We start from the raw sequence: 25,327 nt of genomic DNA, 5'->3' as shown, positions 1-25,327 counted from the left end.
ATATTTAAAAGCAAAACTGAACAACAGGCCACCAAATGCAGATATCGAAAGTAGATTTTCAGCATTAGAAATAATCTAAGGTACCGCAGAGCCCTTACGATCAAACCATATCACAATAAACGCTAGACAATACTTTACAATGATTTTTCAGAAATAATCATATGAGCACGGTAAGCTTATAGATCGTTAACTGCATTCAGGGAACAGTGAACTTTGAAATAACGTTTTCCAAACACATACACTTCTCCTGTTTCTCTAAACTTATTGTGTCTGTTCTACAGATAAAAAGTACAAGAAAAGTGTTGCTTTACACTAATCATAAAACCGCGTATCGAACATCAATTTTCAGCGTTATAAACGCTCAAGCTTGCAGCTGAGCTACTTAGGTTAGAGGGGGCATACCGTCAAATTTCTAGAAAATATAAACTTTATATTAATTAATATAAAATATTTAGTTAATGAATCTTTTTCCAAACTTCTATTTACAAGAAGAAACTTATGAATACTGTGGTCTTTAAACGTTTGCATAAACTATTTGTAAAATAATTTTAGTTATATGATTTTATTTCTAGAAAAAGCGCTTACAAAACAAACGTTCCTTTCAGACGTCTCTTTGACATCAACCTATTTAGAACAATTTAACTTGTAGAATTCAATATAAATAAAATCTTTAATTTGCTTCTAACATAATTTATCTGTTATGTTATCAATTGACGGAAACTAATTAGTTTCCCGTCATTCAGTTTACAAAGGAGACTTTTCAGTGGATAAATTAATTAACATCTGGAATAGGGCGTGATAAGGAGAGAGAATATTGAAAACTCTTTGGAGTGAAATTGGTTTAGTGAAAAAAAGAATAGAAAAGAAGAAATCAATGTTAAAAGTTAATTTTCAGTGTTTTTTTTTAAACGATTAAGTTGGAACACACAAACACAGTGAATCTTTTATAATAAAATAAAGTATGCTTATGTCTTTGTTGAATTACACAGTAGTTAGACCGGGCATGGTTAGGGGCTCTAGACTCGTAACTCGCCCTTTCAGCCGTGGGGGCGTTATAATGTGACGGTCAATCCCACTATTCGTTGGTAAAATAGTAGCCTAAGAGCTGGCAGTGGGTGGTGATGACTAGCTGCCTTCCTTCTAGTCTTACACTATCTAAATTAGGGACGGATAGCGCTAATAGCTCTCGTGTAGCTTTGCGCAAAATTAAAAAACAACAATATATATATATATATACACTAGATGTCCCTAATTTTGAGTTATAAATTAGAGGGAAGGTAACTAATTGAAAACATCTAGTGCTAATTACAGGGTTAACAAATTAGTGTGATTTTACAGTCTTTGTTATAAACGCACTCACGGCTTTAATGTGTGGAAAACAATTTTTGTTTTCAAGTTTGTTTTTCCGGTAACGGAGAGCGGGCCCTAAACCTCAGGTATACAGTGCAGTGTGCTAACCACTGGGTCACGAAATACTTTCATATCTGTCATCTTAATAAAAATTTTGTATATGTCACGATACTTTTGATATTATCATATGTCTCAGTCTAAAAATAATCACAGATTAAACGTATTAGTTTCTCAATTTTCTCTACGAACTTCATTCTTCAAGGTAGAGTGTAAACATGAATTTTGTTTTTCTATAAATTCGACCTGTATACTCCCTACCAACTTCCTATGTTTCTCAATACGAAAGTTAAATAAGTCATATTTTTTAAAACAGTATATAAACAAATCGTCACTACCCTTAGTTTGGGTGTGGCTTCATAAATAATCATACATATTTATGTTTTTTTATTCTGGAAGAAAGTTTGAAGTTTTCAAATTAACTTTAGCAGTTAGCTTTTCCTTGGCCCGGCATGGCCTAACGCGTAAGGCGTGCGACTCGTAATCCGAGGGTCGCGCGTTCGCGCCCGCGTCGCGCTAAACATGCTCGCCCTCCCAGCCGTGGGGGTAAATAATGTGACGGTCAAACCAACTATTCGTTGGTAAGAGAGTAGCCCAAGAGTTGGCGGTGGGTGGTGATGACTAGCTGCCTTCCCTCTAGTCTTACACTGCTAAATTAGGGACGGCTAGCACAGATAGCCCTCGAGTAGCTTTGTGCAAAATTTCCAAACAAACAAAAGCTTTTTCTTAGTGTTTTGGTGAGAAAATTTTGAAATAAAACATTACCATGGACTTTTAATGGTTTGAAACTTCATCGTATTTATTGAAGTAAATCGTAAATACTATACTTGTTCTGAATATAACCTAAAACATAATACAATCTAGAATTAGGTAAGACGTAAACAACATACCGACATGTTGGTAATAAACGTTAAGAATCCTTCTGTTGAACGAAAAGGCCTAGTTTTAACTGAATACAGTGTGAATAGTGCGGTTAACATCATGTTATATACTATTTTTTGTTTTAACTCGGTTTATTTTGTAATCTCAGTCAACATTCAATTAAAAATGAAACAGCATACTAACATATATTCACCCTAAACATATCTTGGTCCCTATTTCTATCTAAGGTTATGTAAAACAAAAACAATATACTGATGTATTGACTGTAATCCTTTCTAGATTTAGGTAAAATGGTTTGTTTGTTTTTGAATTTTGCGCCAAGCTCCACGAGGGCTATCTGCGCTAGCCGTCCCTAATTTAACAGAGTAAGACTAGAGGGAAAGCAGCTAATCTTCACCACCCACCGCCAGTTCTTGGGCTACTCTTTTACCAACGAATAATGGGATTGACCCGCACATTATAACGTCCCCACGGCTGAAAGGGCGAACATGTTTGGTGCGACGGGGATTCGAACTCGCAACCCTCGGATTACGAGTCGAACGCCTTAACCCACCTGGCCATGCCGGTTAGGTAAAATGGAAACTACTTAGTAATATATTGGCTTTAAACTTGAAGAGTCCTGGTATTAAACGAGAGGCCGTGTTGGCACTGGATATAACAAACTTAGAGTTGGTAACATAATAATATAATTTCTTTCTCTGTGGTTTGTTTTCACTCAGAAGTTTTTATTAAAAGTAACCTAAACCCTAATATGTATATCGACACAAGTAAAACTAAAATAGCATTTGATTGCATTAACCGCACACATAACCTAGTCCTTAACTGTACATTGTAATATATCTTGATTGAAATAAATAAATAAATACACCGCTCTATTTGCCCTAAAAGTAAACCCTAATCTTATTTGAATCTAGATAAAATGAAAACTGTATGTAATATCAACACTGACCGACGATGAACCTTTCGATAATGAAAACATTTAAAGATCAGGTAACGAAGATGGAACATTTAGTGGTGACAGACTCTATTAAAAACAAAGTGTTTTATATGGATTGATGGCTCTTTTCATTCTTACCATATTAAAGCACAATCTATATACATATATAACACTTCACTGTCAGTGGTATTTTCAATTTACGATTTTAAACCTTTTAACCTTGGCGAGTGTTATTAAAATGCATGGAACCTCATTACACACAAGAAACGTCTGTTCAGCTGCTACGAATAAAAATAGAACAATACACATGTATTTATGTACATATAATGTTAGTGTCAACTAAATGCATTGTGTTTATTATGGGTCGTTTCAGACAAGGGATTTTTCAAGCCGCAGGTTTGCAGGAGGAATTGGTTTGATCTACAATATGTGTTATTTGCATTTAACTTCTAGCAGTCCGAGAAAACTATTATAAGCATTCTGTATTATTCATTTGATTATATATATATACATACACATACAAACACACGAGTTCGTGGATAAATTACATCACTGGAACACATTTAATGGAACTACGTGGATAAACCTAGTTGCCATTGTCACAGTTGTTACATGATATTTATTACAGTCGGTTAAGGATAATTCGCATAATGCTTGATCCTCTGGTTTGTTTTGAATTCCACACAAAGCTATACGAGATCTATCTGCGCTAGCCGTCCCTAATTTATCGGTGTAAGACTAGAGTGAAGACAATTAATTATCACCGCTCACAACCATCTCGTGGGCTACTCTTTTATCAGTCAATAATAGAATTGATTGTGACATTATAACGCCCCCAAGGCTGAAAGAGCAAGCGTGTTTGGTGTGACGATGATTCACACCCTAGACTCTCAAGTGCTCTAACTACCCAGCCAGAACGTACACCCTGCTTTTTGAGAAAAATAATTGAGATGAAATATAATAACCAAACTTTCATTGTAAAACAACTATTGCTCTGTAGTATTCTAGCAGTTTCTATTGGAAGTGACCCTGTTAACTGTCGGCATTTTCTCCAGTCTAGTCTATCAAAATTATGAACGACTACCGCAGGTAGTCCCTGTGTAGCTTAACGCACAAAATCCGATAATAAACAAAAACAAATTAACTACACATGATACCGTTTAATCTTGAAAACCATTATTATTGTTAACCACTTAACATGTCACGTATATTACAATAATATTGTTAACTATATAACATGTTAACCACTTAATATGTCACGTATATTACAATAATATTGTTAACTATATAACATGTTACATTATCGTTGTTAACCACGTAACATGTCACGTATACTACAATAATATTGTTAACTATATAACAGGTTACATTATTATTGTTAACTATATAACAGGTTACATTATTATTGTTAACCACGTAACATGTCACGTATACTACAATAACATTGTTAACTATATAACATGTTACATTATTATTGTTAACCACGTAACATGTCTCATTTGTTACCTTTATAGACAATTTGTTAAATACACTAACTGACAGCCTGAAAATCTGAAAGTTAGGATAAAACCTCGTTTGCCACGTTTCCTTCAGAAAAACAAAATGTAATTGAAATCGTTCTCTTCTAATGTGAAAGTTATCGAAACTTTTAGGCAAGGACTTTTTCAGCATTATATGCCGCCTCGTTGAAAATGTTTCTGGTACAATCAGACTGGGTGTTTGAATACAAAGAGTACCACTTGAAAACCCCGACGTAATAATGATAAACGTGCGGTGCACCAACTGGATTTGAATGAAAGTAAAAAATGTTTCCTGATGATTCCGTGAAAATAATGCGATTCTGTTTCTCACAATTGTCTTATTTTCAACAATTTAACTTAGACTTACTTCACAAGGTTCAGAAGGAGTTTCTAAAAGCTATTCTCAATTTCAGACATATATATATATATATTATACATATATACCCTTAAATATTACAGTCTTCATTAATTAAACCATATTTTTTGATATTTGTTAAATAGATATACAACGAGAGAAAAACAATTCATTTGCCTTTTTATCTTGGATATATAATCAGGAAAAGGAACTCGTTTTATAGCCTGCAAACGCAGGTGATACACATAATATTCCCGAGAACAAGAGTACACGTACGTATATGCAATCATGACAACAAGGATATATATGATCCTTGAGGGCATGGGGCAAACGTGTTCTTCCTGAGACATATGTTTTCTGGGGACAGGGAGTATAGATATACTTTTTATTTCCCGAAAAAAAACAAGGAATATGCGAATTCTTCCTGAGAAAGATGCTAACACACGTTTCGTAAAAACAAACCTCGTAATGTAGTAAATCGAACTCCACATGGTAGTTCGGAAGTTAAGTGTTAGAAATCAATAAACGTTGGTGGACTTGCTTGTTTGTTACACTTGCGGTTTTTTTTTTCTTCGCCTAATTGTGGCCTGGCACGACCAGGTGATGAGAGCGCTCGACTCGCAACATTCGCGGATTCGAATCTCATTGACACCAAACATGCTCTCCCCTTTCAGTCGTGGGAATTTTATAATGCGTTGGTAAAACAGTAAGTAGCCTAATCATTGACGATGGGTGGTGATGACTAACTGCCTTTCCTCTAGTCTTACTCTGCTAAATTAGGGACGGCTAGCACAGATAGCCCTCGTATAGCTTTTCGCAAAATTAAAAAAACAAACAAGAAACGAACCTTATAGTTACTTGAGCACCAGTATATAAATAACTTCAACGTAGAAACTTTATTATCACATTTTTGTGTGCCACCAGTGGCACAGCGGCGTGTCTACGGAGTCACACCGCTGAAAACCGGGTTTCAATAGTCATGGTGGGCAGAGCACGTATAGCCCATTGTGTAGCTTTGTATTTAGTTCCAGCAAACATTTTTGTGTACAATAGTTTGTAAAGAAAAACGTGGTAATAAATATTTGACAGTAATTCATATTAAACGGTAAAAAACCAATTTTATATTTTAACGACGACATAATTTTTGTTTGTAGTTCAGCACAAAGCTGCACAAAAGACTGCTTGTGCTCTGCCTACCACGGATATCGAAACCCGGTTTTTAGCATTGCCAATTCATAGATATTAAGCTGTGTCACTGGAATGGTGATTAGATAAAACAACATTGATATGAAATGACGTTTCTGAATATTTTATAGAAGTCAGTACGATATACATTTATTCGAAACTTGTGGTATAGAAGCACGTATAACGTACAGTACCTTATAATGACTTCAAGTTTGTTTAGTGAGTTACTATAGTTTCTTTGTTTAGAAATAAACACAAAGCTACAGAATGGACTATTTATGTTTTGTCCACCACGGGTATCGAAACATGATTTTTCGTCTGTAAGTCCGCAGACATACCACTGTGCCACTGGGGGGGAAGCCCTATAGTTTGTTCATCAGTTTGTACGAAACAGCGACTGAAATATATAGGAAACATTACAAAAGTTCATTCTCGAAACTGCGGCCCGGCACGGCCAGGTGGTTAAGGTATACGATTCATAATCTGAGGGCCGTGAGCTCGAATCCCCGTAGCACCAAACATGCTCGCCCTTTCAGCCGCAGGGGCGTTATAATATGACGATTAATTCCACTATTCGTTTGTAAAAGAGTAACCAAAGAGTTGGCGATGGGTGATGATGACTAGCTGCCTTTTCCCTAGTCTTAGACCGCAAAATTAGGAATGGCTAGCGTAGATAGCTCTCGAGTAGCATTGCGCGAAATTCAGAACAATCTGTTGTTGATCCTTTCGTTCAACTATGGAAATTTTTTGTTATTAATTACGTGGTAATCTCATTCCTCGTCACACATAAGAGTTTTGCACACGATCATACGAGTTAAGTTTTGTACTGTGAGTGATTAGAAGTACACTGATCACTAGCTGTTGAAAACAGTTTTAATATTGGTGTTACGGTTTAAAGCTCCTAAAAGGCAGAAATGTTACTAATTTAACAATAGGTTGGCTTACGTCGCAAGCGCATGTTAATTTGTATTTGGTGTGTACTAAACATTCTGTTTTAGGCTATTTAAGATTCTGTTTTATCTTTCGATTATTAGTCCGAGATTGCTTTGTTTCGTTAATTATTTGATACATACCTGTTATTAAAACATTGTAACTCGAACAATACGTTTATTATTCGAATTATTGTGTAATGTCAAAGTTAACATTTGTTTAGATATTAAAAAAAACTTAAACATTTAAATTAATTTTTCTAATTGACTTCTATAACAAGTTTAACTTTTATCTGTTTGACTCCTTCGTAAGTAGCTTTCACAATGTGATTTAGTCTGAAACTTTGTGCATTCTATAAACGGTGTAACGGTACTTACAGCTTAAATGGAAGTTTCTAAGTTGAAAAATTTGGTTTGGTTTGAATTTCGTGCAAAGCTACTTAAGGGCTGTCTGCGCTAGCCGTCCCTAATTTAGCAGCGTAAGACTAAAGGAAAGCTAGTCATCACTATCCACCGCCAACTCTTGGGCTACTCATTTACCAACGAATAGTGGGATTGACCGTAATATTATAAGGTCCCCACGGCTGAAAGGGCGAGCATGTTTGGTGCGACGGGGATTCGGTCCCGCGATCCTCAGATTACGAGTCGAACGCCTTAACCCACCTGGCCATGTCGGACCTTAAGTTGAAAGAGACGCAGTTTTATTTCATAAAACGAAACTGAATATTTGATGTATAGAATCCCCTAATAGCCCACTTTCCCGATGGTTAAATTTCAATACATTGACGTAAAAAGAAATTTTTTTTGTACTTACCTGGTTTCCGAGATGTTCGGTTTCAAAATTCGCCAAGACTGCAGACAGCGCCACCTGGGAGACTGCTGTGACAAGTGACATAATGAGTGCTGGTAGTCTCGGCGAAGGTAACATGGTGTTCGTACAGAATACTGTTACATAAACAAGCAACAGGTTGTCTGTGCTAGCCTGTAGGGGCCTGACGTAGGACCAAACAGAGATCGTCACCAACATTGCTGTCCACACCAAAAACCCTAACAGCCAACGAAGATGTTCTGCAACGCCCTCTATCGGCAGTAGGAAGACAAGGATAACCAACAAGAAACCTAACGTAGTTACTAACGTCAGGTATCGAATAAAATCATCCCAAAAGTTCTGTTGAAAATATAAGAATGCTAATAAGAACATTTTGATAGAAACGTTCATAGCTCTGATTAGAAACAGACAAACGCAACAGGTAAAATGAAAGAGATAAAAGTCTATAAGATTGAAAGAAAACCGAAAATTTCAATAACACTGAAAAAAATATCTTAATGAAATTCTGAGGAAAAACGTGCAGTAATACCACTGTTATTCATTTAAATCGGCAAATTTTAGCAGTTGCTCTTTCATATGAATTCAAACTGCTTAATTAATAACAAAAGAAAGAGAAAAAGTGCATAGGAAAAGCTAAAATATTGTAATGAATAAAGAAGTGTATACCAAGGTGTCATAAACATTTGAAAGAATGGTTTTTGTCTGTTTCGTTTTTTTAACTCAACATAAACCGATACCAGTCTTAATTAAATGTTTGTAACACTAATTAACAGTTAAAAAAACAAAAAAATCTACAGAAAGCATTCGTTCAAAATACATCAGCATATTTACTTAAAATAAATCACCATAAATAATAAATTTCGTGTAAGAACTCGTATTATAAAAACTCGCAGAAATACCTGCCGTCCGGGCAGATATAACTGATAGATCCTGCGGAAGGCTATTAGGCCTGCAGACTTTTCTCGAATTGTTCTACAACAATGTACTCCTACATGATATTCAATATTGTTCACCTTCCATGAGAATAAGGATTTTACTTAAATTCAGTTTAAAAATGAGCTGTCATCACAGCATTACGTCTCGGAGTAGATTTCAATGAAATATTCCTTTGTAGACACAGTTATTAATTTTAATGTTTCTTTTCAGTTGCAACGCTCATGAGAATTTCACTGTAGAAAAGCAAATATTTTTCTAAGTTTGTTTTTTTATTCTTTTTATATTTGAAACTTACTCATTTTGTAATTTTTATTGATTAAATCTGAAACATATCGATTTGGGATCATTTCAATTACTTTGTTTATTGCTCAGCTATAAAAATACTTCCTAGTTATTCAATTATTATCCAGCTATGATTGGTGATGATCGGCGCGATAGTTTCCGAGATCCAACTTTTGGAATTATATATCACAAGCTCTGTTATAATCAGACACATTTATGTATACATACACACACACACACATCGTAAATACATACAGTCTAGAACTTACAAGATCTTACAGTGATAAATTAATAGTGAGATTAAACTTACATGATCATAAACGACTTGGGTGACAACCATGAATCCAGCACCATACAACAAACATATCATTAGCAGGGATAAAAACAGCGAGTGTAGAAGACGGCCACAGTAGCGTCGCTTGAGGTCGCTCAAGTCAACTGCAGGAGTCATTTCACCAACCTGAGGCAAAACATATAAAAGCTTGAATATTCTATTACTTTATTTTTTCTGCAAAACAATATACGTGAAGACTTAAGACATTTTTTAGCATTTTAGTGGAATTATCTCTTAAAATTTTAAACTTGTATTTCCATGCATTATGTATTTCAACACCGTCTTGTGGCAAGTATTTAAACATGAAGAAAAGATTTAAAATATTTGTTTTGTTAATTAATACGTTACACAATACTTTTTATAAGCGCATGAACAGATCTGGTGAGGAGAGGTATGACATTTCTACAAGCATACTTTGGGTTAAGCGTTTATTAACTGTAAAAAAAATTATAGAAAAACTTATAAGCCTTAAAAACAAACTGGATTATTTGTATTGGACAAGGAAGCGCAATTATCCTCGTTAATTTAAAAGCCAACGAATAAGAGCCCACCAGGGTGATTAGGGCGCTTGACTCGTAATTCTCGTCTTTAAGCCGTGGGGGCGTTATAATGTGACGGCCAATCCAGCTATTCGTTGGTAAAAGAGTAACCAAAGAGTTTGCGGTGAGTTGTGATGGCTATCTGTCTTCCATCTAATGCCACTCTGCTAAATTATAGAGAGCTAATGCAGATAGCCTTCCTGTAGCTTTGCGCGAAATTTAAGATAAACAAATGAATAAGACACTGTAGCCCTTCTCTAGTGATATTTGAGGCATTATGTCTAATTTTAATTGTGTTTAGTTTTATTAGTTCAAATGAATAAGACACTGTAGCCCTTCTCTAGTGATATTTGAGGCATTATGTCTAATTTTAATTGTGTTTAGTTCTTATTAGTTCAAATGAATAAGACACTGTAGCCCTTCTCTAGTGATATTTGAGGCATTATGTCTAATTTTAATTGTGTTTAGTTCTTATTAGTTCAAATGAATAAGACACTGTAGTCCTTCTCTAGTGATATTTGAGGCATTATGTCTAATTTTAATTGTGTTTAGTTCTTATTAGTTCAAATGAATAAGACACTGTAGTCCTTCTCTAGTGATATTTGAGGCATTATGTCTAATTTTAATTGTGTTTAGTTCTTATTAGTTCAAATGAATAAGACACTGTAGTCCTTCTCTAGTGATATTTGAGGCATTATGTCTAATTTTAATTGTGTTTAGTTTTTATAAAAATTTTAGTTAAAACGAAACTACTGCTTCAGATCTCTAGATTAAGTCGCTACTTTATCTATTCCGAAACAACAGAGGTACAAAAATCTACTGATGTTTCTAACAGCCATTTCACTATTGAATTGTTATATATTTAACTCCCAGAACACGTTTTAAGAAAACGTAGAAAATTAAGTTCGGTAAGTTAGGATTTGGTATTGTTTGAGTATTGTTGGATGTAAATTGAGAGAATCATTGAGTATATTGATAAGTGAACTAATAAGTGTAAATCCGTGTGAGTTATAAACACATAAAACCTATTGTTGTTGTTTTTTTTCAATTTTGCGCAAAAGAACACGAGGACTATTCGCACTAGCTGTTTCTAATTTAGCAGTGTAAGTCTACAAACTTGGGGTTACAGCTAGCACACTTGCCAAAGCATAATCAATTGTTTGAACATCATGCGGAGCTGCAAGCAGCAGTTGGAAGAAACCTACACAAAGAAGAAATGCCAGCAAGAATCACTGCTGATACAAGCGACAGAAAAGCTTTGCAAGACAAATAAGATATCTGTATATATCTACTACAACCACGTCACCATCCATCAGGGATGGTGAATACAATTAGTGCTACGATTGTTGTTTAATCTTCAATGAACGTCGTTAATAATGCACTCTCGATTGGAAAGTCCCAAATGGAGAAATTTGATGACAGCTGACCTGATGTATTTCACGACACCATATTCGAACATGTTACTACGATGAAAGTTTCATGTACATTTTTCAAAGTAAGTGAAGTCAAAATCATCGACGCAGAGACTATATGTGTAAGAGCAATGGACCTACACTCAAGTACACGGAATCCAAACACAGATGAACTCCTCACTTACGAAATTGCACCTATTTCAACATCAAAGTTCGATGAAAGTAGAAATATGAGGGATGCCAAGAATAAATATAGCCTCATAAACGAAGTATCCAAGATAATTGCATACAAGACAAATAAATGCATGGAATATTCTGGGATGGATATGTCATTCTTTCAGTGATACCATGACCATCGTCCGGGACTGTAAAATACTGTCTATATGGCTTCTGATGGTATCTCATAAACCATCTGAAACAGAGTAATGTGCACCTAAAATATGACCAGTGAAAGTTCGTTATGACAATGTCTGTTCTATGTACTGTACTTCGCTGTGGTAATGAATTATTAATAAGCCATCAACATGTATGATTGTACTTCCAGGTATATCGAGAACAAAAGAATCAACACGAACTTAAAGAGTAAAACCAGCTAGTTGAGAATACATCTGTAACCATCACAGAAGGTCATTCACACATTCACGAAAACAAAGTCCAACTCATCAATCTAATTATTGAAGACATTACGTGTCACAGAAATAACTGTCAAACATGTCACTGGTAGCAGTCCTGTTCCAGTTGAGATGAATGAGAGGTAAGTCACACGAGTGGAGACTAGCACTGTCCTTGTGACTGTTGATGACACAGACGTGTATGTCCTTCTACTGCACCTCTGTTATCAGAAAAGAATATTGTGCAAAGGACGAGCTGTTCTTGATTCAAATGCAGCTGCACCAAAGTACAGCTCTGTTGTCCCGGATTTGTTGGTTGCACATAGTCTAGTAGGTTATGATAATGTAACATCACAGTTTGGTGTTGGCAAGCTGGAGAATTTTACAGTTCTAAAAACTGAAAATTCTTCACTTGACCTCCAGAGCACACTAATGCAAATTTCTCTGATATTATCAAGTAGGCTACTTGTTTAATTTTGTCATGCTATAGTGAACCTCAATGTTGGTTTATGTCTGAAGCACGAAAAACATGTGGTTGTTAGAAGTCAGCAGGAGTAAGGTTTGTGCTTCGATGGTCTGTTTCTTTCCTCTCGCTTGTGAAGCATTCTGACAGAATGTAAGCATGGCTCACCTTCAAGCAGCTGTTTGGCTTAATGCTCTGAAGAAATCTCCACTTACTTTAGATCTCACAGATTTTGGATGGTCAAATGCCCCTGTGTACAATATAATGGTTTTAATTCTTGTATAAGATGACATTCCATTCACTCTACCATAATATTTCAGGGTCAATGCATACCACAACACTGTAGCTGTACAAATTCTAGTATTGCATGTGCATTATTTTGTTCCTGTCACAATGTCTGTCAGATGATGATGTAGACGTATGTGATTAAATGAGCCTTCCAGTAACAAAGCTAGTAAATTTGTATAATGATTTGTTTATCTTACAAAATGATAGGCACATATCATTTTAATCTGGAATCACTTAAATTCATACATATGTAAGACAAAAGTGAACTTTGAGGGTGTTTGAGACGCCATGTTTGATTTTGCACATGTATACACAGAACATCAGAAAAATAGTATCATAACTGGGTTTTTCATATGTGAAAACACATACAATAGTAGTTTAATTATGTTTATAACTTATCTAGTCGTGAAGATAGGGATTTTTAAAAGTGTTTTTTTTCTGAAAATGTCGGGTTCGATTCCCTTCGTTGGACACACACACACTGAATTTGCCCAAGGATGTGAACTTCACACCCACCTCTATACCTTCAAAATACCTCCTGATGAGCAATAATCAGCATTGAGAAAAACAATATCAGAGAAAAGTGGTCAGGTTATAAACTGGACTTTGGTGGCCAAACTAAACTGTCACTCTTTGTAATTTTTGTTTAATTATTCACTTATAAAGAGAAGCAGTAAACACAGGGTTATGAATTTGGTTAAATTGTTAGTTTTAAGACTTTCTTACTATAATACCATGTTCATCTACAACTTACTAATATGCTCTCTGGTGCCACTTCGTGGTAGCTTTTCTAAACAACTTCCGACTGTCATGGCGGCCTAAGAACGTGCCTTTAGCAACTACCCCCTCTGGTACCACTTTGTAGACGACATCGTTTCTACTGCCCACTACACGACGTCGATACGCGTTTGGCGCCTTCTGGCGGCGGGCCGTGCGGAATAAAGTATTATTTGAAACAACCCAATTCAGGGTGTGGCGTTTCCACTTATAAAATTAAATACAGGTTCCAATTTTAATTCCATATAAGGATGTTAGAAATATTTGGCTATGTTCAACATATTTCATATTTCATATTTGTCTGGATGAGGTAAAAAGGGTTTTATAAACATATACATTTGTCTCATATAGCTGGCATTTAGTATCAGGTTTAGCTAAAAATATTTGTCTGGCTTATTGTACAGCTATGTATATACATGAAAGGCCTTCTGGTGTTACTGGTTTTTAAGCCGACATATTATTGGATGTGTATTGCGCAAGTCCCTCCTATTTTCTACATTTGTGGAAGATTCTTGAGAGTAAGAATCATCAATATTTATTTTACGAAAACACTAGCTCGTTTTCGAACATTGTTGAAACTTCGAGAAACTTGCATGATTCGTAGAGAAGCAGCTAGCCGAGAAACAGTAGTAGAATATTATCAGTCAGCTACATTCAATGCGATATCGGCTTCGGAAGCTATAATTGTGATTAACGTCTGTTAATCGGAAAACTAAAGAATTTGACCAGGAACGTTTTAGATTTTGAACATTAAAAACTATTCAACTTCAATGAATTAACTGTGTACGTTAGTATTTCTACTAGAACATTAAATATCTTCATCGATAAAAAACCCAGCGGTGTCAGACCAATCAAGTTAGGAGCGCAACAGCATCAACTCATAATTAGTTTGCTCGTCGTGAACTTGTATCATGAATACAATATTCAGGTGCAGACGGGATATAAGATTTCGTATTGTCTGTAAGTTTGTGAAACTGTTGTAAATAAACCATCATTTCTAATTACTATTAGTAATGACTGTTATTATAAATTGTATTGTTGTTTGTGTATTAAAATATATTTGTGTTAAGAAATAAAAATGTGTTTCGATCTTATTGGCAAATACGTATTGTAAATTTAATACATATTAACATGTAATTAACTTCTACATGTATTGTAAATATGTAAATTTATTGGCAAATATGTATTGTAAATTTAATACATATTAACATGTAATTAACTTCTATATGTATTGTAAATATGTAAATTTATTGTAAATATGTATTGAAAATTTAATACATATTAACATGTAATTAACTTCTAATTTAAAATTAAAATTTACAGTTATTTGAAATTGTAATACGTAACAGTTTAGGTAATTATTAATATAACACTAAATAATGCTAACACTTTTCTGGTTATCTATGCCTAATATCTTGAAATTTTGCTGTTTTTTCTATACGAGGAATTTGTAGTTGAGTTTCTTACTTACAGCAGAATCTTGACGATGGGAAATCAGTTAAGCCTTGTGGTGGCATTACCAACCACCTGACGATAATGTTTGTTTGTTTGTTTATTTTTTTGAATTTCGCACAAAGCTACCAGAGGGCTATCTATGCTAGCCGTCCCTAATTCAGCAGTGTAAGACTAGAGGGAAGGCAGCTAGTCATCACCACTCACCGCCAACTCTTGGGCTACTCTTTTACCAACGAATAGTGGGATTGATCGTCACATTATAACGCCCCACGACTGGGAGGGCGAGCATGTTTGACGCGACGAGGATGCGAACTCGCGACCCTCAGATTACAAGTCGCACGCCTTAACACGCTAGGCCATGCCGGGCGTCTGACGAAAATCTACAAGGCCTGGCATAGCCAGGTGATTAGGGTGCTCGACTCGTAATATGACGGTCGCGAGTTCGAAACCCCGTCGCAATAAACATGCTCGCCCTTTCAGCCATGGGAAATTATAATGTTACGCTCAATCCCATTGTTCGTTGGTAAAAGAGTAGCCCAAGAGTTGGCGGTGGACGGTGATAATCAGCTGCTTTTTCTCTAGTCTTACACTGGTAAATTACGGACGGCTAGCGCAGATAGCTCTCGGGTAGCTTTGCGCAAAATACAAAAACAAAATAAATAAGTAGAGGTTATTTCTTACCTTCTTTATTTGCTTGTTTGTTTTGTGGTTTAAGCACAAAGCTATACAAAGGACTATCTATGCTCTGCCCACAACGGGTATCGAAACCCGGTGACTTGCAGACATGCCGCGGACTGTGTTTACCCTCTATTGCTTAAGCTTAAAATATGGTTAAATAAACCACTGATGTACCTAGATACTTCCAACAAAAAGAAACACACGCAAGGGATTTTCATGAGTTTTTACTAAATTTGTCAAACTTCATTCGTACGTAAGACACAATTGTTTGTGTAATAATAATTGTTTCTATACTTTTACCTTCGATCTTTGTCGTATAGATATAGAAACCTATTTTGGCACTTTTCTCGAATTTATTAAGTAAATAAAAACAAACGAATTAACTCGTTCTAAAGAAAGAAAAAGGATACCTAGTAAGAAGATAAAAGAAACAATATGATTAACGGTGTATCAGCCAGCCAGTATTCATTGTACCGCATCCCCGTCGCACCAAACATGCTCGCCCTTTCAGCCGTAGGGGCGTTATAATTGATGGTCAATCCCACTATTCGTTGGTAAAAGAGTAGCCCAAGAGTTGGCGGTGGGTGGTGATAACTAGCTGCCTTCCCTCTAGTCTTACACTGCTAAATTAGGGACGGCTAGTACAGATAACCCTCGAGTAGCCTTGTGCGAGATTAAAAAAAAAAAAACAAACAATTCATTGTACCTGTTGAAGGTTTATCGAAACGTTGAAAACAGTTATTATTTTTTTATGGCACCTTTAAATAATTTATTTACATTTTCCTACATTATTTCGCCTCACCTATGTTGTTCACGTTAGCTCATTATTAAAGATGCGAGATATTTAAATACGTTTCCCAGACTCTAAATATCACAGGATTTATTTTCAATTATACGTTCTACATATAAATTTTAGGTTTTCGAATGAATTACGCTAGATATTTGTACGTTTTAATTCTACTTACAAAATTTTATAACTATGATTAACCTTGTCATGATAGATTCTAAGATGAGCATGGATTTGTACAACGGTAAACCAAATTTTGAAGAGTGTGTGTGTGTGTGTGTTTTTCATATAGCAAAGCCACAAAGGGCTATCTGCTCAGCCCACCGAGGGGAATCGAACCCCTGATATTAGCGTTGTAAATCCAGAGACATACCGCTGTACTAGCGGGGTGCAATTTTGAAGAGAGTTGTAGAAACACTCTAATCACGTATTATCCTTCTTAACCGATTACAAAAATAACACTTAATTATATGTGGAAATAAAATGAAGTTTGATTTGTTTTATTGCAAAACCTTATTGGACTAACTTCGCTGTACATCGCGGATAGTCGAATCCTGAATTTTAGCATTAAAATTTCCAAGACTCATCGCTGTATTCTCAGGGAACTGAAAATTTGTTTGTTTTCTATTTCGCGCAAAGCTACACGAGGGCTGTTTGGACTAGCCGTTCCTAATTTAGCAGCGTAAGATTATAAGGAAGGCAGCTAATCATCACCACTTACCGCCAACTCTTGGGCTACGCTTTCACCAACGAATACTGTGATTGACCGTCCCATTATAACGTCGCCACGACTCAAAGGGCAAGCTTGTTCAGTGCGACCGGGATTCGAATCCGCGACCCTCAGATTACGAGTCGAAAGCCTTAATCCAACTGGCCATGCCGGTCCATAAACAAACGAGCAATAAACATGCGCGAATTGAAATAGAGGCTATGAAAACGAATAATGTGATTTTCACCCAACATTTATTTTTTGTAAAACTGACTATAAATACTGTGTCAGATTTCGGTTAAATGCAATTATTTGAATTTTATAATACAGATAAATAGAAATAGCATTAAAGCTAGGGTCGTTTGTTTGTTTGTTTTGAATTTCGCGCAAAGCTACACGAGGGCTATCTGTGCTAGCTGCCCCTAATTTAGCAGTGTAAGACTAGAGGGAAGGCAGCTAGTCATTACCACCCACCCCCAACGCTTGAGCTACACGTTTAGCAATGAATAGTAGGGTTGATCGTCACATTATAATCTCCCCACCGCTGAAAGAGCGACCATGTTTGGAGTGACAGGGATTCGAATTTATGACCCTCAGATAACGATTCAAGTACCCTAATCACCTGGCTAACTCAGGCCTCGGAGGACTGAAAGTTTGAAAATTTCAGGTATCATTGTCTTAACCTGTACTATGCTATTGTTTTATAGTTTCTGATGTTTTAATGGTGGCACCCAATCCATACCAAAGCGTGTAGGCTAATAATTTTTTTTTGTTTTCTTTCCTTTTCAAATGAAAAAAAACACCTTTGCATTCATTACGACTGGAATTCGTCATTTATAAGCCAAAGTTTCTCGCAACAAAACGATAAAGATATAAAATGTGATTTATATATTTTATTTTATTTTTAAACTAAATACAATCAGTTATTCATTTTACTTGAATATCCAAGTAGTTATAGGAGCTGGAGCCATGCACATATTTATATCGTAAACCTAACTTAATCTCAACAGAAAAGATTTTAATATTTAGTACTTATGTCCTTAATATCCATGTGGAGTTTCACAATTCTAATTTATATGGAAATATTCCGTGATCGAGGGTTGAACGTTGGAAAATACGCCGTCAACCTGTCGCGGTTCCTTGTACATTGTCAAATTTAGTTTTCCATATAATTTATCAAAGACCTATGGGTAATATGATCGTTCCAAAGAAAAACAAAACACATACACAGACATATAAAAAATTTAATATAATTAGCTTTGAGAACATTTTCTATGAAATACGTACTAACATAATAAGATTATAAGGATTTGGTCCGTATTTATCAAATCAGTGCCTAATGGTTAGGGCGCTCAACTAGCAATTCGAGGACCAGGTTCGAATCCCCGTTCCACGAAACTTTCTCGACCTAGAGGAGTTATATTCCCACTATTCGACGGTAAAAAGAGTAGATCAAGAGTTGGCGGTGGGTGGTGATGACAAGCTGCCTTTCATCTAGTTTTTCACTGCTAAATTAAGGACGGCGCAGACAGCCCTCTTGTAGCTTTGGGCGAAAATCAAAACAGATTTTTTTTTTACTCAAATCAACGAGGTTAAGAAAAATTCGTTTTGATGTTCTTATGGCGCGATGTAGAAGTGTGAAAATGAAATCGACAAACTAATGAATGTTAATTATTAATTAACTTACATTAGTTGTGGTTTATGGATACAGTGCATGGGAAGTTACTCCTAGAACACGACTCCCGTTTTTCACAATAAACATATTGACTCGTCTTCGTAACTCGAAATACCAGTCAAGCATGCTTCATGTTTATAGAACCAAAGGCGAAATTTTGTAAATAGCACGCAAGGACGACAGTGAGTGTGAAAATATTGCCATGGAAACAAAGGAAGAATTGATAGCTAGAGCTCGTGGTATGAAAGTATGGAAATAAAGAGATTTTAATAAACGTCTATAGGATTTGTGTGAGTCTGGTTCGAGGCTTTTCAAAACATGGATTTGAGAAATACTATTTCATAACCTTTAGGCTTATTCGAAAGAGCTCAAGTTATAGGAATTATAAGGTAATACAGTCTATCTATCTAAATACAAGATTATTGAATAGTTTGTTCCACGACATTATAATTCGTGGAAATGTATAATAACACCGCACAACAAAGTGTTTGCTTCTTGAACACTGTTGGGTGTTCCTTATAGATTTTTGGCTGCTGATCACGAAAATCACATCCAAATTTTCCCATCACGTTCCGTTTCATCGAAATCTTCAGTTTTGCTACAATGGAAAAACGATATCAGGACAACTGGAATCCGTCAATGGTTGCTGACTACTGTTGGACACTGCAACGTGATGCACCGGACATTGAATAGAAACGAAAATCAGGAGCAAAACACTTTAATTATGTTGAACTTAATAGCGTATTAGAAACATAAACGCAATTAAATACGTTATTGCCGGTAAACAGTTAACTGTCTATTCCTCAGAGTTCCTACATGATGAAGCAAAACCAAAACTATATTTGTTCATACCCACCAGGTACCTGTCACAATCAGCAGAAACTTTTCAGGAAGCAAAACTTTTCAAAAAAATTGTTATGCAGTGAAATTATCTATGTCACTTTATACAAGCATATGTCTTGTATCATAAGCGAAATCTCTTGTTTCTCATTCAATTTTCAGTGTGAGTGTGAATTTATTATCGTAGCAAACGTGCTTTCGACAGCAACACCAAATGATACCAGAACATGTCTCTTGTTCTCATACTGTTTTATTAACGTAGCTAACCAACTGATGTAAACCAGTGCCAATTTACACTAAAACTCGTTATTTGCCACAGTATTTTATTTAGCTCACTATCATAAACAGACGCCAACTTATATCAAAACATGATGCTTGTTCTATTTCCCACACTCAACGTTCGCCATCAAATCATTTTAGTGCCCAACACACATAGTAAAAGTAAACAAACTTATAAGTCTGTCAACAATCTTCCAATTCATTTTAACAAAGGGAATGATAAGATATAAGTTCATCACATAGAGGGAATCCCATTCCTTGTTCTTGTGATCCTGCTTATATTGGTGAAACAAAACAATTTGCGTAAAGAAACAAAATTTCCGACGGTGAAAAATTGTTGTTGTTTTGAATTAAGCACAAAGCTACACACTGGGCTATCTGTGCTCTTCCCACTACGGGTATCGAAACCCGCTTTTTAGCGTTGTAAGTCCGCAGACATACAGCTGAGCCACTAGCGGGCCGTTGAAACATAAAGTTGAAAAGTTACCTTTAGCTATACATGTTCACACAATCAACCACGAAATGAAATTCAGCCAATCAAAAATCGTTGCAGAATCCATGTTCTTCTTTCAACACAACTTTAAAGATTCGATAGAAATATTTAAAAACAGAGACACATGTTCAATAATGAAATGGAGGCTTGAACTCAACCCTATTTGAGGGACGTGCTTTTCAACTTAGTTTTTTGCATTCTACTCTCATTAGAGAACTTTGACCCTTCTGGGACCATTTTGAACATGGACGTGCACGGCGCTGACAACCGTTATATTCCATTTCTTAAGAATGTCAAGCTTAGCCTGTTGTTGATTCTTTAATATTTATTGTGCTATTGTACTGATATTTTATTACTGTTTTGATGAATTAGTACAAAGTGCTTCTCGTTCTTTGAAAACAAACACGTGTTATTTATTCTGTGCCCCCGCTAGTGCAGCGGTATGTCTTTGGATTTACAACGCTAAAATCATGGGTTCGATTCCCCGCGGTGGGCTTAGCAGGTAGCCCTATGTGGCTTTGCTGTAAGAAACGCAAACGCAAAAAAGTTATTCTGTTTCTAACACTCTACTTTCGATATCCATTAATTTAAGTAATCAACTTACTTCCATCAATCAACACCAAGGTATACCAGTACAAGTTTACATGTGTTATTGTTATGTTTGTAACACTCAACTTTCGATATCCATTAATCTAGGTAATTAACTTATTTCCATCAATCAACACCAACTTATACCAGTACAAGTTTACATGTGTAATTTGTTATCTAAGTAATCAACTTACTTTCATCAACCAACAACAACTTATACCAGTACAAGTTTACACGTATTATTGTTATGTTTCTAACACTCAACTTTTGATATCCATTTATCTAAGTAATCAACTTACTTCCATCAACCAACACCAACTTATTTATATCAGTCAAAACTCTACATATCTGTTTTATCATTTGAACATTATGGTTCAAGAAATAAAATTTTGCCAGTGTAGAAATATTTATGATACACAAATTAAACTTTCAAATTCATAAAATATTTAAGTGTTAATAGTAAAACGTAACGCAATCATATCAACTTTTGGAATACTTTTATCCTTGTTTTGAACCTACTTGCCACAACTAGTCTTATCTTAAATTATATCAGTGTTAACATTTATAGTAATCGAGTTATCAATTTATATTACTTCGACTACCAGTTACAGCTGTGATTATGTAACAGACAACACTCTATTTATTAAACAAAACAATTACTTCAGTGGTTACTTAACACAAAGCAGTGCACATAAACTGTCAAACATGTATTTCATCGACCACTTAACACTTAGCCAATATATCAATAAACTAGTTTATTCTGTTGTGTAAATAATGTACAACAATCACCTGTTGTTAGGCCTACCATCAATAATTAGTTTATTCTGTTGTGTAAATAATGTACAACAATCACCTGTCGTTAGGCCTACCATCAATAATTAGTTCATTCTGTTGTGTAAATAATGTACAACAATCACCTGTTATTAGGCCTACCATCAATAATTAGTTTATTCTGTTGTGTAAATAATGTACAACAATCACCTGTCGTTAGGCCTACCATCAATAATTAGTTTATTCTGTTGTGTAAATAATGTACAACAATCACCTGTCGTTAGGTCTACCATCAATAATTAGTTTATTCTGTTGTATTAACAATATACAACAATCACCTGTCGTTTGGTCTACCAACAATGTTTTATATTATGTCCTTTGTTTTATTACTTTCTTCAGTTATTCCCATATGATTTTCCATATATGTGCAATCCAATAAGCGTAAAAAAAATAAGTTTAAATCGTTATTAAAGTAACTCAGATACCAAATTATAGCCACAGCTAACACGTACCGTTATCGTTGTAATAACAACATATATCTTATAACACTAAGACTTCGATAAGCACTCCTGAGCAAGTGTTACCCTTAAATATATTCAAAATCAATAACTCAGTTATAATGTTGCATTTGTGTTTACCCTTGGCAGCGAATATGAACAAAAAGAGGCGTTTAATACAACATTTTAATTCATAATATAAAACGTCTATAAGTTTCTGAGAAATACCGAGAGCTTTTGAAAATCAGTTCATCCGTTTTTATTCTTATTGGTCTACAGCCTTCTGGAAGATAAATTGAATTGTCCATGTTTTATAACCGCATGACAGTTGAGAAATTGATAACAGCTTTTTGTTTGAAAGAAAATGACTTCTCGTTTAATAGTTTTTCACAGTTTTTGGCATTGCTTGAAATTGTAAATTTGCCATTTAATGATCAAGTGCTTAAAGATTATGACTGCTGTCTTTAAGGTAAAACCTAAGCAAAGATTACTTGGACATGCTCCAAAAAAGTAAAGTTTTTTTTAAAGAGTTTACGTCATGAAGTGTAGACTTTTTCTGTTGTTCCTGGTTTTTAACATTTTCTACAGAAACAAACGACACAAAAACAACCAGTTAACACTTAGTCAATATATCAATAAACTAGTTTATTCTGTTGTGTAAATAATGTACAACAATCACCTGTTGTTAAGCCTACCATCAATAATTAGTTTATTCTGTTGTGTAAATAATGTACAACAATCACCTGTTGTTAGGCCTACCATCAATAATTAGTTTATTCTGTTGTGTAAATAATGTACAACAATCACCTGTTGTTAGGCCTACCATCAATAATTAGTTTATTCTGAGGTGTAAATAATGTACAACAATCACCTGTTGTTAGGCCTACCATCAATAATTAGTTTATTCTGTTGTGTAAATAATGTACAACAATCACCTGTTGTTAGGCCTACCATCAATAATTAGTTTATTCTGTTGTGTAAATAATGTACAACAATCACCTGTTGTTAGGCCTACCATCATTGGGTAACGACAATGATAGTATAACATACTTGTGTTCTAACAGTAAAGTTCGAGTTAGCACATCATGCTGTGGCTTATTTCTTCTTACACAGTATTCCTGAAGGAATTTGTTTCCAGAAAATGTTCGAAATAGCTGGATTGAAGGGAGAGGGGAGAAGCAAAACCTCTGACTGTTTCCGTCGTCAAGTACATAAAGCCTAACACAATAGTATTAATAAAGACTATTTTAATGCATCCTGTACCAGAATTAAAAGATCGCAAACATATGTACTGCCATCCATTTGTCTCATCAGATGGATTTCAATACTTCTATGAAGGATTTGGAACTCGTTTTGTTGAAGTCCTTTGAGTTTTTGACGCGTATTTCAGGCGACCTGGTTACCTTCCGACATTTCTAACTTATGTTAAAGTAAATCCATTCAAACAGCTTAGACTTCGTGGGTTTACAGTGTTAAGCTGTCTCTACAAGCTTAGATAAAAAACAACCAAAAAACCTTTAAAACAGGAGCTAAAGGCATTAGTGTCCAGGAACGAACTCTATACAAAATTACTGAAATAGGTAAACCTGTGATCGAAATCTAACTAAAGATCAATAATGTAAAACACACCAGAGTTGTGAGCTTTTCAAGATATAACTGATGTTTGTTTGTTTGGTTTGAAATTTGCACAAAGCTACACGAGGGTTTTTTGGTTGTTGTTTTTTTTAATTTTGCGCAAAACTACACGAGGGCTATCTGCACTGGCTGTCCCTAATTTTGCAGTGTAAGACAAGAGGGAAAGCAGTTAGTCATCACCACCTACCGCCAAGTCTTGGGCTACTCTTTTACCAAGAAATAGTGGGACTGACCGCCACATTATAACACCACTACGGCTGAAAGGGAGAGCATGTTTGGTGCGACGGGGATTCGAACCTGCGACCCTTAGATTATGAGTCGGGCGCCTTAACCACCTGGCCATGCCGGACAGCTATAACTGACTTGGACGTTCTTCTGGATATAAAAGAAATGTGTAACCAACTGTAATAATAGTTTGGAATACCTCGTAATTCTTCTTGAATTAACCAAAAAAAAGTGAAATATTCATGGAACTCAACAGGTTGTTAATAAAGCGTATTTTGGAACTACTTAAAGTAAATCGTCGTAGAAGTAAATGTACTTTATGTTTCATTAACACTGTCAACATAAGTGGAAATTAATTTATTACTCAAACTTCTGTTACTGTGTCATAAAAATATAACATTATGAAAAGGATGGGGGACTCAAGAAAGCCCCCCACTAGTACAGGGGTAAGTCTTCGGATTTACAACGCTAAAATCAGGGTTTCGATTCCCTTTGGTGGGCTCAGCAGATAGCCCGATGTGGCTTTGCTATAAGAAAAGACACAAAGACTTAAGAAAAAAATTGCATTTCAAATACTTTTTGTCAGTCCTTGTATAACTTATTGATAACAATAAGAGAATTAATAATATCTAAAGACTGGAAATTTTCTAAACTCAGTATTTAAACTCTACAATCATTGCCAGAAGACAAACAAAGTGTATGGTAGGAAATCTAGAATTTTAGGGAAAATGTGTGGAATATCTTACCGTATGTGTTGTGGTGTTTGTAGCGAAAAATATAGTGTTAAGTCTGAGAGATCTATCAAAAACAGTGGCAGAGAACATGTGTGTTACGATGGTACGCGAATGTGATAGGAATCAGGTCTAGTACGTTTTATTGGTAAGCATTGATTGCTCAAACCAATCATCCTTCTAACGTGTAAATAAAAAAAAATATACCACGGTTTCCTGGACAGAAAATACGAGACGCCCCCTCACATCAGCTCTAGATATATTCAATCAATGAGGTT

The 25,327-nt window shown here is 35.3% G+C and overlaps 1 protein-coding gene across 1 annotated transcript in view; it reads right to left on the bottom strand.

Annotated features, from left to right (window-relative positions):
* The window catches only part of LOC143251010 (adenylate cyclase type 2-like), a 178,744-nt gene that overhangs the window by 113,260 nt on the left and 40,157 nt on the right, over positions 1-25,327 (bottom strand). The window contains exons 2-3 of the mRNA XM_076502285.1: positions 9,573-9,722; positions 8,030-8,383 (exon numbers count right to left, since the gene is read on the bottom strand). Of these exons, the coding sequence (XP_076358400.1) occupies positions 8,030-8,383; positions 9,573-9,722 (504 nt within the window). The remainder of the gene's footprint in view (positions 1-8,029; positions 8,384-9,572; positions 9,723-25,327) is intronic.

The sequence above is a fragment of the Tachypleus tridentatus genome, chromosome 5, assembly GCF_004210375.1.
Source record: "Tachypleus tridentatus isolate NWPU-2018 chromosome 5, ASM421037v1, whole genome shotgun sequence".
NCBI classification, from domain to species: Eukaryota; Metazoa; Arthropoda; class Merostomata; order Xiphosura; family Limulidae; genus Tachypleus; species Tachypleus tridentatus.
Note: the sequence above shows the minus strand (reverse complement) of the source record. Positions and strands in the feature narration are given on the sequence as shown.